This window comes from Sapajus apella, unplaced genomic scaffold (assembly GCF_009761245.1).
Source record: "Sapajus apella isolate SASKATOON/1434 unplaced genomic scaffold, GSC_monkey_1.0 scaffold40, whole genome shotgun sequence".
In the NCBI taxonomy this organism is placed as follows: Eukaryota; Metazoa; Chordata; class Mammalia; order Primates; family Cebidae; genus Sapajus; species Sapajus apella.
The window spans coordinates 7,166,034-7,179,045 of record NW_022436980.1 but is presented as its reverse complement, the minus strand read 5'-3'; the positions used below and the strand labels follow the sequence as shown (position 1 = coordinate 7,179,045).

The 13,012-nt window shown below is 42.0% G+C and overlaps 1 protein-coding gene across 2 annotated transcripts in view; it reads left to right on the top strand.

Moving 5' to 3' along the window:
* The first annotated feature begins 14 nt into the window (after window positions 1-14).
* The window catches only part of GRAMD1C (GRAM domain containing 1C), a 100,495-nt gene continuing 87,497 nt past the window's right edge, over window positions 15-13,012 (top strand). Inside the window, exons 1-2 of one of the 2 annotated variants that reach the window (XM_032299019.1) lie at window positions 15-123; window positions 6,802-6,942. In XM_032299019.1, coding sequence (XP_032154910.1) covers window positions 97-123; window positions 6,802-6,942 — 168 coding nt within the window. In that variant the 5' untranslated portion in view covers window positions 15-96. The remainder of the gene's footprint in view (window positions 124-6,801; window positions 6,943-13,012) is intronic. The other variant, XM_032299020.1, reaches the window with a different exon arrangement.

Below are 13,012 nucleotides of genomic sequence, written 5' to 3'. Positions count from 1 at the left end.
CGGGAGGGCCGGCGGAGGAGGCGCGAGGAGCCCGGGGCTCGCAGAGCGCACTGGCGGTGGGCGCGGGGCGGTGCCGCGGTGGCCGGGGGAGCCGCGATGGAGGGCGCTCGGGCTGTACGCCAGGTAAGCCGGCCTCGCTGGGGGCGGTTCCCACCGGAGGCTTTACCCGACTTTTCTCACGGTGATTGCTCGGACCTTCTCAGATTACAGTTAATCCCTCCCTTCCCTGTTCTTCGAGCTCTTTGGAGTCACAGGGAAAGTTGTTACCGAGGAAACGGTTGCCTGTGCCTCCGGGAGCCCTTTCCCTCCGGGCGGTGGTGGGAACGTCTGCTTCCCTGTGGGCGCTGAGGGCTTGAATTTGGCCAGAAATGTGCTGATGCGGATGTCTCAGGCTCAGGCCCCCTCGGGTCAGGCCCCATGGTTGGGATTCTGACTCAGTGTTAGTTTTTCCAGCCTCGCCTCCTTCCTTTCATCCTCGGCCCTGTTACACAGTGATCATTTTAAATCACTGTGCTGTCAGCCAGGTTTCTGGTTTCAACTAGTCTGGTTTTGTTATTTGTTTACTACCTTATTTGACAAAATGGAAAACTTGCTTGTTAATATTCAGGGTGAAGCTCCGCTTTTGTTGGAGGTGCGCCTGCATTTCTGAACGCCGTCCTCCTTCTATATTGGCTTATGCGTATATATTTTACTTTTAGAGAAAATGTGGTCAGTGCTGTATCTTCTGAAGAGCACTACCGTTTACAGATTGGTGGAGGTACACAAATAATTGTTGAATGAACAAATGAGTGTGTTATTTCACTTGATTTGAAAAACATTACTATGAAATAGTCAAGCTGGATATTCATGAACCCAATCAGTCACTGATTCAACTATGTCCCTGGCACTGGGTGCTCAGGATTAAATGGTAATTAACACAGGCCTGATCCCTGCTCTCAATAAGCTTATTGTCCAGACTAGAGATAATTATTTCCTCTATTGTAAAGAAACAGATGTACAGAGATTGACTTTGCTAAGGACCACACAGCTGATAAGTTAGAGAGACAGGAATCTATTGTAACCACTCCAGAAAGCCAGAATGAACCCCCACACCAAATTTGTTCAGGTGTAGAAACTGATGATGCCACACACACACCATGAGGGTATGAAAAAGCCTTTTACTTACATAATTGAGGTCTCTGGGGAGAGCAAGGCAGGTCTCTGAAGCAGCACCAAAAGGCTTAAAAGAGCCTCAGGAAAAGACTGGCTCCAGGTCTTTTTTTCTGGGTTAGGGAGTGGGGCCAGGGTGAGAGTTCCTGTATGCAGACAGGAGATTGCTTGAATTTCCCACCCAAGATGAAGGAAGGTACAACCAGGCTTTCTTTCTTTTCTTCTTTTTGAGATGGAGTCTTGCTCTTTCCCCCAGGCTGGCGTGCAGTGGTGCTATCTCGGCTCACCGCAACCTCCGCCTCCTGGGTTTTAAGCGATTCTCATCGCCTCCTGGGTTTTAAGTGATTCTCCTGCCTCAGCCTTCCAAGTAGCTGGTGCGTACCACCACACTTGGCTAATTTTTTTTGTATTTTTAGTAGAGATGGGGTTTCATCATGTTGGCCAGGATGGTCTCGATCTCATAACCTTGTGATCTGCCCCCATCCCAAAGTGCTGGAATTACAGGTGTGAACCACTGAGCACAGCCACAAGCTTTCTTATCAGCTTGCCCAGATGAGGTCCAGAAGAGGAAGACGGAGGGGTGAGGCAAATGAAATAGACTGAGACTTGTGACAATTCACCCTTGATGTTTGATTGATGACTGACATGCACCATTTTTCATTTAATTGAATTTGAATTTAAGTAAGCCATTGTGGCCCAGTTCAGTGGCTCATGCCTGTAATTCCAGAACTTTGGGACACCAAGGCGGAAGGAAGTATCACTTGAGGACAGGACTTTGAGACCAGCCTGGGCAACATAACAAGACCCAGTATCTACCACAAAAAAAAAAAAAAAGTTAGCCAGGCATGGTTGTGTGGTGCCTGTAGTCCTAGCTATTCAGGAGGCTGAGACAGGAAGATCATTTGAGCACAGCAGGCTGAGACCTCAGTGACCTGTGTTTGTGCCACTGCATTCCAGCCTGGGTGACAGAGACCAAATTATTTTCAGAAAGTTGACCAAGGTGGTAGGCCTTACACTATGTGTAGCTCAATGGCCCAACAACCCCTTTTGTGAGCTCCTTTGTATGTTAAAAGACTGTCCTTAGAGGAGGATGTCATCAGTGGAATGTTAGACCTGTGCTCCTGGAGAAAATTGGATGCAGTTAAGATCTTTCCTGTCGAGACCGGGTATGATGGCAAGACTGTGGAGGTACTCTGTGGGTAGACAGGTAAAGGGATATTAGGTTTCTCTGGAGGAGACCAATTGTGGCTGAGGAGGTGTTGAAAGAAACACTGAACGGACCATTTTAGCCAAATCTATAACAGCAAAGTATTTACTAGTTGTGGACTGGATAGTCAGTAATTTCAATAATATTGGGTATAGGGGCCTTCCTGGGTAAAAGGACGTCATCGAGGATGCATTAATGAATCATGAGGCACCATTCATTCTTACCAAGTTTAACAGGGCCAAATTGGGCTGTTAAGTGGAGAAGCAGTAGGAATTATTACTCTTTCATGAAGTAGGTCTTTATTTATTTATTTATTTGAGATGGAGTCTCGCTCTGTTGCCAGCCTGGAGTGTAGTGGCACAATCTTGGCTTACTGCAACCTATGCCTCCCCGGTGTAAGCGATTCTCCTGCCTCAGTCTCCTGAGGGGCTGGGATTACAAGCATGTGCCACCACGCCCAGCTAATTTTTGTATTTTTTTTGGTAAAGATGGGATTTCACCAAGTTGGACAGGCTGGTCTTGAACTCCTGACTTCGTGATCCGCCCACCTTGGCCTCCCAAAGTGCTGGGATTAAAGGCGTGGGCCACTGCACCTGGCCGAAGTAGGTCTTATATAACAAGTTTCAGTCCTTGAAGGCCCTGTTTTGTTTTATATTGGGTTGTATAATTTTAACTGGGCATTGAGGGTGGTGGTCCATGGGGTCTCACTGTTTTGTTTGTTTTGAGACAGAGTCTTGCTCTGTCACCTGGGCTGGAGTGCAGTGGTGCAATCACAGCTTACTGTGGTCTCCAACTCTTGGACTCAGGCAATCCTCCCACGTCAGCCTCCCAAGGAGCTAGGACTACATGTGTGTGCCACCATACCTCGCTGATCTTTCAGTTTTTTCTGTAGAGAGGGGGCCTTGCTATATTGCCCAGCGCATCCTCCATACTCTTGGCCTCAAGTGATCCTCCTGCCTCAGTCTCCCAAAGTGTTGGGATTGCACGTGTGAGCCAACATACCTAGCCTGGGGTCCCACTTCTTTGGAAGCCAATTTGTAAGCTCTAAAGACTTGTTTTAAATTTAGTTTATTGCTCACTGAGTCAGAGTGTCCAGGGCCATAATAGGATATTTTAGGGCAATGTATACCATGATCATGGAGAATTTAGGCAAAGGAATACTTCTGATGATTAAAGTGAGGCATACCTGTTTGTTGTCTGTTTTATGTTGACTGACTCCCCTAAGATTGTAGGGGATGCCTTGTTTAAACTTAGTGGGAGCTCTAGGTATAACTGTAATTTGAGACCCATTATTGATTAAAGTCATGAAGGTTTGCCAGTTGCTGCACTTTAGCAGGTGTTGAAGTTAACTTAGAACCTATGTGGTAGAGGCACAACAGCCAATCTTTTATCTTTTATTATATAAATTATCTTAATAAATTCTGTACGTCCTGTTAGATCAATGTACGGACTTCAGTTTCAGTTTTTGTTGTTCTGCTGTTGGATGTTTCCTCCCCTTATATCCAGGTTTGTTTGTTTCTCCCTCTCTTTTTGGAGGTTACTGGATATACTTCAGGTGGAGGAGGCCCTTTCTACCCTCTCATGTTTACAAATGTCTTTCTCCAGAGGCCCTTAAATCAGTATCATCAGGGTTAGGGGCTTCCCCAGTGGCAATGGTTATTTACAGGGTTTAAGAACCTCAAGTTTGCCTGGGTGCAGTGACTCATGCCTATAATCTCGGCATTTGGGAGGCTGAGGCGGACCAATCACTTGAGGTCAGGAGTTTGTAACCAGCCTGGCCAACATGGTGAAACCCCATCTCTACTAAAAATACAAAAATTAGCTGGGTGAGGTGGTGCATGCTTGTAATCCCAGCTACTTGGGAGGCTGAGGCAGGAAAATTGTTTGAACCCGGGAGGTAGAGGTTGCAGTGAGCCGAGGTCACGCCACTGCACTCCAGCCTGGGCGACAGAGTGAGACTCTGTCTCAAAAAAAACAACCTCAAGCTTAAGTTGAGCAGCAGCAGAAGAGGATTTAAGGATCTTGGTTCACCAGATGCTGTTTTGCTTGCTTGTTTTTTTGTTTGAGACAGGGTCTTGCTTTGCCACCCAGGCTGGAGTGCTGTAGTGTGATAATAGCTTACTGCAGCCTCAACCTCCCAGGCTCACACGGTCCTCTCATCTCAGCCTCCTGGACATCTGGGACCGCAGGAGGTGGTCCTATGCCACTATGCCTGGCGAATTTTTTGACATTTTTTTTTGTAGAGACAGGATCTCACTCTGTTGCCCAGGCTGGCCTCAAACTCCTGGGCTGAAGCGATCCTCCTGCCTCAGCCTCCCAAAGTGCTGGGATTATAGGCATGAGTCACTGCACCTGCCCCACATGCTTTTATAATGGCTGATCCTCCTTACTCCCCTACTCCCTATTCTCTTTTTTCTTTTTCTCTTTGCTTTTCTTCTTCTTCTTTTTTTTTTTTTTTTTGAGATGGATTTTCACTTTGGTTGCCCAGGCTGGAGTGCAATGGGGCAATCTCGGCTCACTGCAACCTCCACCTCCCGGATTCAAGTGATTCTCCTGCCTCAGCCTCCCAAATAGTTGGGACTACAAGCATGCTACCACACCCGGCTAATTTTGTATTTTTAGTAGAGATGGGGTTTCACTATGTTGCCCAGGCTGGTCTTGAACCCCTGACCTCAGGTGATCCACCCACCTTGGCCTTGCAAAGTGCTGAGATTACAGGCATGAGCCACTGCGCTTGGCCTCTTTTTTCTTTTTTTAAACTCCCTGATGAGTGCTCTTACATGAGCAATTACCCAATGGGCCCATTTTTTTTTTTCTTGAGACAGTCTGGCTCTGTCACCCAGGTTGGTGTGCAGAGATGTGATCTCAGCTCACTGCAACCTCTGCCTCCTGGGTTCAAGCAATTCTCCTGCCTCAGCTTCCGAGTAGCTGGAACTAAAGGCCACCATGCCTGGCTAATTTCTTGTATTTTTAGCAGAGACAGGGTTTCATTATGTTGGCCAGGCTGGTCTTGAACTCCTGGACTCAAGTGATCCCAAAGTTTTGGTATTACAGGTGTGAGCCACCCTGTACAGCTGACACATCTTATTCACTTGTTTAAACTCTTTCATTTGTATAAATCAGAGCTTATTTACTAATTTCTCTATTGATGGACAGTGAGGTTATTTCCGCTTTCTTAGTATTAACAAACATTCTGACTCTGTGTATATTAAATTGCTTCATTGCAGTATATGTCTATCTTCTTTCCTACTGAGCATTGCAAATTGTTCTCCAAAATAGTTGTACAAATGGACACTCCCATTATGTTGTATTTTATTTTATCTTTTTGGGAATTTCTTCTGTCACCAGGCTGGAGTGCAGTGGTGCAGTCTTGGCTCACGGCAACCTCTGCCTCCTGGGTTCAAGTGATCCTCCTGCCTCAGCCTCCTGAGTAGCTGGGACTACAGGTGCATGCCACCATGCCCAGTTGATTTTTAATATATATTTTTTAGTAGAGATAGGGTTTCACCATGTTGGCCAGGATGAGCTCAATCTCATGACCTTGTGATCCGCCCACCTTGGCCTCCCAAAGTGCTGTGATTACAGGCATGAGCCACTGCACCTGGCCTACGTTGTATGATTTATTGCTCCTCTAGCAGACTGTGCATTTCTGGAGACTAAGGACTTTGCTTTATTCATCTTTGCATCCCTAGTGCCAACCAAACTACCTAGTAAATAATAGTAGTTGTAAAACCTTTGTTGCATGTATAAATGTGTGAACTTGACTGGGTGAGGTGGCTTATGCCTATAATCCCAGCATTTTGGGAGACTGAGGCAGGAGGATTGCTTGAGCCTAAGAGTTTGAGACCACTCTAGGAAACATAGTGAGATGTTGCTTCTACAAAAAAAACAAAAATTAGCTGGACATAGTGGTGTGCACCTGTAGTGCCAGCTATTCAGGAGGCTGAGGCAGGAGGATTGCTTTGGCCAAGGGTTTTGAAACTACAGTGAACTATGGTTGGGCTACTACACTCCAGTCTGGGTGCGAGACTGAGGCACTGTCTCTAAAGAAAATAAAATAAGAATAAAAAATATAGCTGGGCATGGTGGCGCGTGCCTGTAATCCCAGCTACTCAGGAGGCTGAGGCAGGAGAATTGCCTGAACCCAGGAGGCGGAGGTTGCGGTGAGCCGAGATCGCGCCATTGCACTCCAGCCTGGGTAACGAGAGCGAAACTCCGTCCCCAAAAACAAAACAAAACAAAACAACAACAACAACAAAAAAAGAATAAAAAATAAATAAAAATCAATATATAACTATATGAGCTACTGAAACAAAAACATATTTATTATTGTCTTCTAAACATTTAAATATTGCCCTTTTAAAATTAACGTATATGTTGTGGACATTCTTTTTTAAATGGCCATTTCTCAATACATAATTTAATGATTTGATATTTGTTTTTAGGTGATAAATGAAGGGGATTCAAGCCTTGTCACAGAGGAAGATGTAGAGGAAAATCCTAGTCCAACTGTGGAAGAGAATAATGTGGTAGTTAAAAAACAGGGGCCACATTTACATAATTGGAGTGGTGACTGGAGCTTTTGGGTAATTTCTTTTTATATATCTTCATTTTATTCTGGAATGCAAATTTTCTTTAAATCTGCAAGAAGTCATACAGTATTTTTAAAATTTCCTTCTTAGCTTCTAGATTTTAGATGTTTTGGTTTTAGTCCAGAGTCCCAAAGACATTTCTGATTATGCTCTCCTTTGACCACTAGAAGGCACTGTTGTCTGGCTCGATGGAATGGAATTATCTGGTTCAATTTCCTCGTGTGAAAACTATACCACAGGAGTGGATTCCACTTACAGTGTAGCTCACTCTATTGTCAAGCGACTAATGTTATAGAGAAACAGTACTTCTAAGTGTTATTGAGAAGCCATTTTATATAATTTTGGTTTAAAAAATTCATTCCTGTAACTAAAAGTTAAGTAATGTTCGACCTATACTGTATAATGACTATAAGACGGTTTTAAAGTTAGAAGTTACTTATTCTGTTTCCATTGTGTTCACTCGGTTGTGTAACCTGGATGTGCTTCAGGTTTCTTCACTGTAAAATGAGACTATGACTTGTTGATTAGGCACATTAAGATCTTAGAGTCTTTTTGGAAGAACAACACTTCTGTATGTTACAAATGCTAACAACTATTGTATTAAAGGATTCATTCTAAATCTAGCAATTCTTATGAGAGTTATGAGCGTTTGATACAATCTGGTGTAGCACAACCGTAAGTGAAATTTGTATAAGATGGTAAGGCATATACAAGTTCACTGGAAAGCTGATCTCTTGGCTGGGTGCAAGAGCTCATGCCTGTAATCCCAGCATTTTGGGAAGCTGAAGTGGGCCGACTGCTTGAGCCCAGGAGTTTGAGACCAGCCTGGGCAGCATAGTGAAACCCAGTCTCTACAAACAAACAAACAAACAAAAAATTAGCCAGGCATGGTGGCACACATGCCTTTAGTCCCAGGTACTCAGGAGGCTGAGGTGGGAGGATCACCTGAGCTTGGGAAGTCGAGGCTGCATTGAACCATGATCATGCCACTGCTCTCCAGCCTGGGTAAGAGTGAGACCCTGTCTCAAAACAAAACAAACAAACAAACAAAAAAAAACTCATCTTTTGAGAATTAGGTATCCTTGGTAGCAGATTTTTTTTTTTTTTTTTACTAATTTTAGAGTAGGCTAAAGAAAGATTCATTAACAGGTTATAAAGATTAGTGCAAGTACCATCATTCTGTTCATAATTAGCAGTTCAGTTCATTGGAATCTTAACAGTTACTGAATCTTAACATGACTAAAAGGTTTTGATTTCCTATTAAGAAACATGACATCATAAGTTTTTTTGAGCTGTATTCTAAGGAAAACATTTAACTGCTAAGAAATATACCAAAATAACAATACATCCTAAAAATAATGTCATCTGGATTGACTATATTATTTTTGGTCACATTTAGAAAAGGTTTATGACTATTGTAGTATTATGACCTTTCTGCACTGTTTTTTTTCATAGCTTACCTTGTAGACTGGGGAACCTTCATCGGTTTAAGGACTACCTACAGCACTAAATACTTACTGTGGTTACTACTGACAGACTTAAAGCAAGAAAAAGAGTAATGCAAGAAAAGGAAAAGGCAAAAGAATGAGAGAATTTAGAAAGAGGAGAGAAAAAAGAGGAATGTGTTGTAGATCCTTGCTACTAAAAGTGTAGTATGGGGGGTCAGCAGATTTAGCATCACCTGAGAGCAATGCAGAATCTTGCCAGCAACCCAGCCTCAGACTCACTGGATCACAATCTTTATTTATCACAAGGCTTCTAGGTAATTTACATTTACATTAAAGTTTGAGAAGCACTGATTTAGTGTCAGAGATTTACTTTGAATCAGTTTGGGTCCATAAGCTGATCGCAAACGCTTTATTTTAAGGACATTGTATATGAATTCACACAGAATAGACCTAAAGAGACGTACAGGGGCCGGGCATGGTGGCTCCTGCCTGTAATCCCAGCACTTTGGGAGGCCGAGGCGGGCAGATCACTTGAGTTTGAGACCAGCCTGACCAACATGGAGAAACCTCATCTCTACTAAAAATACACCATGCATGGTGGTGCATGCCTGTAATCCGGCTACTCGAGGCTGAGGCAGGAGAATTGTTTAAACCCAGGAGGCGGAGGTTGAGGTGAGCCAAGATTGTGCCATTGCACTACAGCCTGGGCAACAGAGCAAAACTCTGTCTCAATTTAAAAAAAAAAAGAAGTATGCAGACTTTTTTTTTTTTTTTTTGAGACAGAGTCTCACTCTGTCATCCAGGCTGGAGTGCAATGGCGCAGTCTCAGCTCACTGCAACCTCTGCTCCCGGATTCAAATGATTCTCCTGCCTCAGCCTCCCGAGTAGCTGGGACTACAGGCCTGTGCCACCACACCTGGCTAATTTTTGTATTTTTAGTAGAGATGGGGTTTCACTATGTTGGCCAGACTGGTCTTGAGCCCCTGACCTCGTGATCCGCCCACGTTGGCCTCCCAAAGTGCTGGTATTACAGGTGTGAACCACCATGCCAGGCCATGAGCCACCATGCCCAGCCCAGTTTTACAGGCTTTTCTATAGGTCAGTTACCCAGAAACCAGAGCTATCAACAACTCAGAAGCAAACAAAAAGACCCCACATAGGTAAATCAGGGTTCATGCTAATATATCTGGTGATAGAAGAGATCCTCAAATCTTTATTTGGTGTTTCTTTAGTATATTTTTGCTATATTTTTTATAAGCTTAAATAAACTGAATAGGATATTGAAGGTGGGGGAATTAGTTGATAATAACACATAGATACCAGCAAGAGATGATAGCAGAAACTCAAAAAAAATGAAGAAACCTGGACCTTTTTTTAAAATTAAAAAATTTTTTTTACTGATATCTCTTTTACTCTCTTTCATCATTCAAATTTGTTCAAAACATTACAAGGGGCATGAAAGGAAAAATAATTGCATTTTTAAAACTCAGTCTGTCCAAAGTATAACATATGAAACCATGCCGTTATCTCTTAGGAAATAAAAGCATTCAAAATTAATTGATATTAAAATTCAAGATTAAGACTAACCTCAAAGCATGGCATGTGCAATGAAACTTGGACCTTTTAATATGGAGGCCAAAGGTCTGTGCAGCTAAGTTGACTCTAAATAGTACTGTAGCCAGTAGAAATGATGTTTTAAAAGTCTGGACAATAAATAATTCATTTTTTCTCTGTCATTTACTATCCATCAGCATCTACCGTGACTCCACCATGTTGCTGTTTTCTTTGCTTCATTCTCCCCCAAATAAAGTAGGTATTGAAGGAAAACCAGTATGATGGGGAGTTCACCGAGGGGTCTAAAATTAACACAAGAAAGACAAGCCAGGCATTGTCGCACATGCCTGTAGTCCCAGATGCTCAGGAGGCCTGAGGAAGGGGGATCACTTGAGCCCAGGAGTTTGAATTCATCCTAGACAATATAGCAAGACCCCATCTCTAAAACAAACAAACAACAAAAAGAAAACAAAACACAAGGAGGTCATGTAGCATAACAGGAATGTATTCATAAGGCACATAACCTGGTATTGAAGCAAATAGGGATGTCAGAGTCGTTAAACTGGAATACCTAAGGAATCGGGAGTTGTGCTTTTTCACTTTAGAGAGGTTCCTAGCAAAAAAATTGAGAACTTTAAAAAGTATTGGTATTTAAAGAGTTAAGCTACAGGGATCTGAGAAGTTCACTAATGTAGAATAATTCATATGTTCTAGCCTGGCTCAATCAGTTGTTCCACAGTAGTGAATTTAAAGGGCAGCATGAGGCAATTGAATACATTGGAGACTGGGAACAAAACATCTGGAATAGAGTCTCTGCTCTGTTTCTGGTGATTTCAGTGAGTGGCGATCTTAACTATGTTGCATAACCTGTCCTCACCTGTAAAATTAGAGATTAGGTCACAGTATTACAACACTGGTCTGTCTTGAATCTGTAGTAACCTCATACTGTTTAACAGATTGGCTAATAAGTGCCTTTCTGACAATAAGATTAATTTAAAGTAGGATTAATTCTCCATGGCTATTGACAGTGAGATTAATAGCTTCAGATTTTCTATTTCAATTCTGTAGTATAAAGATAAGAATCTTAGTTGTATTTATTTTTTTATTTTTAAAAAAATATTGGGCCAGGCATCATGGCTCATGCTTATAATCCCAACACTTTGGGAGGCCACGGTGGGAGGATCACTTGAGGCCAGGAGTTTGAGATTAACCTGAGCAACATAGTGAGACCCCCGTCTCAACGAAACAAAATAAAAATTAGCTGGCTGTGGTGGCTTGCACCTGAAGTTCCAGCCACTTGGGAGGCTGATGTGGGAGGATTGCTTGAATCCAGGATTCAAGGTTACAGTGAGCTGTGATCATGCCACTGCACTCCAGCCTAGGTGACAGACAGAGACACTGTCTCAAAAAAATGAAATAAAATATTTAATTCTAGTATGTGGGAAATGAGTTTTATTATTACCTTTTAAACCCTAATGAAACAAGAAAAATTATGTGAAATGATGAAACAAAATTTAAAACAAAGTTAATGGCAAATATTTATGCTTTTGCCCATTAGCTTAGTAAAAAACTATATAGCAAAGGTAAAACAAACAAACAAAAAAACACTTAAAACAAAAAACTTACTTTCTTCTTGGCTAGAGTAATGGTATATTCCATGTGGATTAAGATCCCAGAGGCAAGGCAGACAAAGATCAGCAGCAGATGTGTTTATTTAGTGCAACTTCTTTTAGTGAGATAGAGTGAGCAACTATGGGGAGTAGAAAATAGCCTTTGAGATTATTCATTCTGTGTGTTCAGAAGATGACATACTTACCTGGGATTTTTTAATAGAAGTAATAGTGCTTTGGATAAGGTAGTTAATATTAAGTTTTCTTTTGTGCTTTGATATTTCATTAATCTTAAATTCTTTAAAAATATTTGTCAACTGTACATACTTCTTTAATAGCAGATTTAGCTGATCATTGTATTTTTTAAGTGGAGGGATTTATAAAGTTTTCTGGAATGCATAACTAAAATTAAGTTTGCTCAGGCGTCCTTTGTGCATTCTTCTGTGAATAATTGCTTATTTGAAAATCTTGAAAACTATACATAAAGAAGATGTGAGATCTCAGATTCTTCGGGTCCTTGATTTAGGAAGGGAAGTAGAAAAAAAGATGGAGTAGGAGAATTTTAAAAAATATTAGAGTTCGAATTGATTAGTTCTTTTTTTTGTTTTAAAACATTTTAAGAATAAAAAACAGATTTTCAAGCATTAACTACATATATGCAAATAATAACTAGTATACTTATGTTTTAATAGAAAATATTTATATTTCATATTTTCTAGATAATAGTCAAGTTTTCTTTCTTTCTTTCTTTCCTTTCTTTCTTTCTTTCTTTCTTTCTTTCTTTCTTTCTTTCTCTCTCTCTCTCTTTCTTTTCTTTCTCTCTCTCTCTCTCCCCTTCTTTCTTTCCTTCTTTCTTTTTTTTTCTGAGACAGAGTATCATTCTATTGCCCAGGCTGGAGTACAGTGCTGTGATCTCAGCTCACTGCAATCTCTGCCTCCTGGGTTCAAGTAATTCTCCTGCCTCAGCCTCCCAAGTAGCTGGGACTACAGGTGCATGCCATCAGCTGAGCCCTAATTTTTGTATTTTTAGTAGAGATGGAGTTTTACCATGTGAGCCAGGCTCGTCTCGAACTCCTGACCTCAGGTGATCTATCCAGGGCAACCTCCCAAAGTGCTGGGATTGCAGGCCTTGAACTACCGTGCCTGACAAGTTTTTTTTGTTTGTTTGTTTGTTTTTTAACTGTACAAAAAATCTGAAGTCTTTATTCTGTACTTAAAAAAATTTATTTATGTATTTATTTTTTTGAGACACAGTCTCACTCTGTCATCCAGGCTGGAGTGCAGTGGCATGATCTCGGCTCACTGCAACCTCCGCCTCCTGGGCTCAAGCGATTCTCGTGCTTCAGCCTCCTGAGTAGTGGGATGACAGGTGCATACCACCACTCCTGACCCATTCTGTACTTTATCATTAACTCATCATTGTCACTTTATTTCCAGGTAAATTTTCCTACT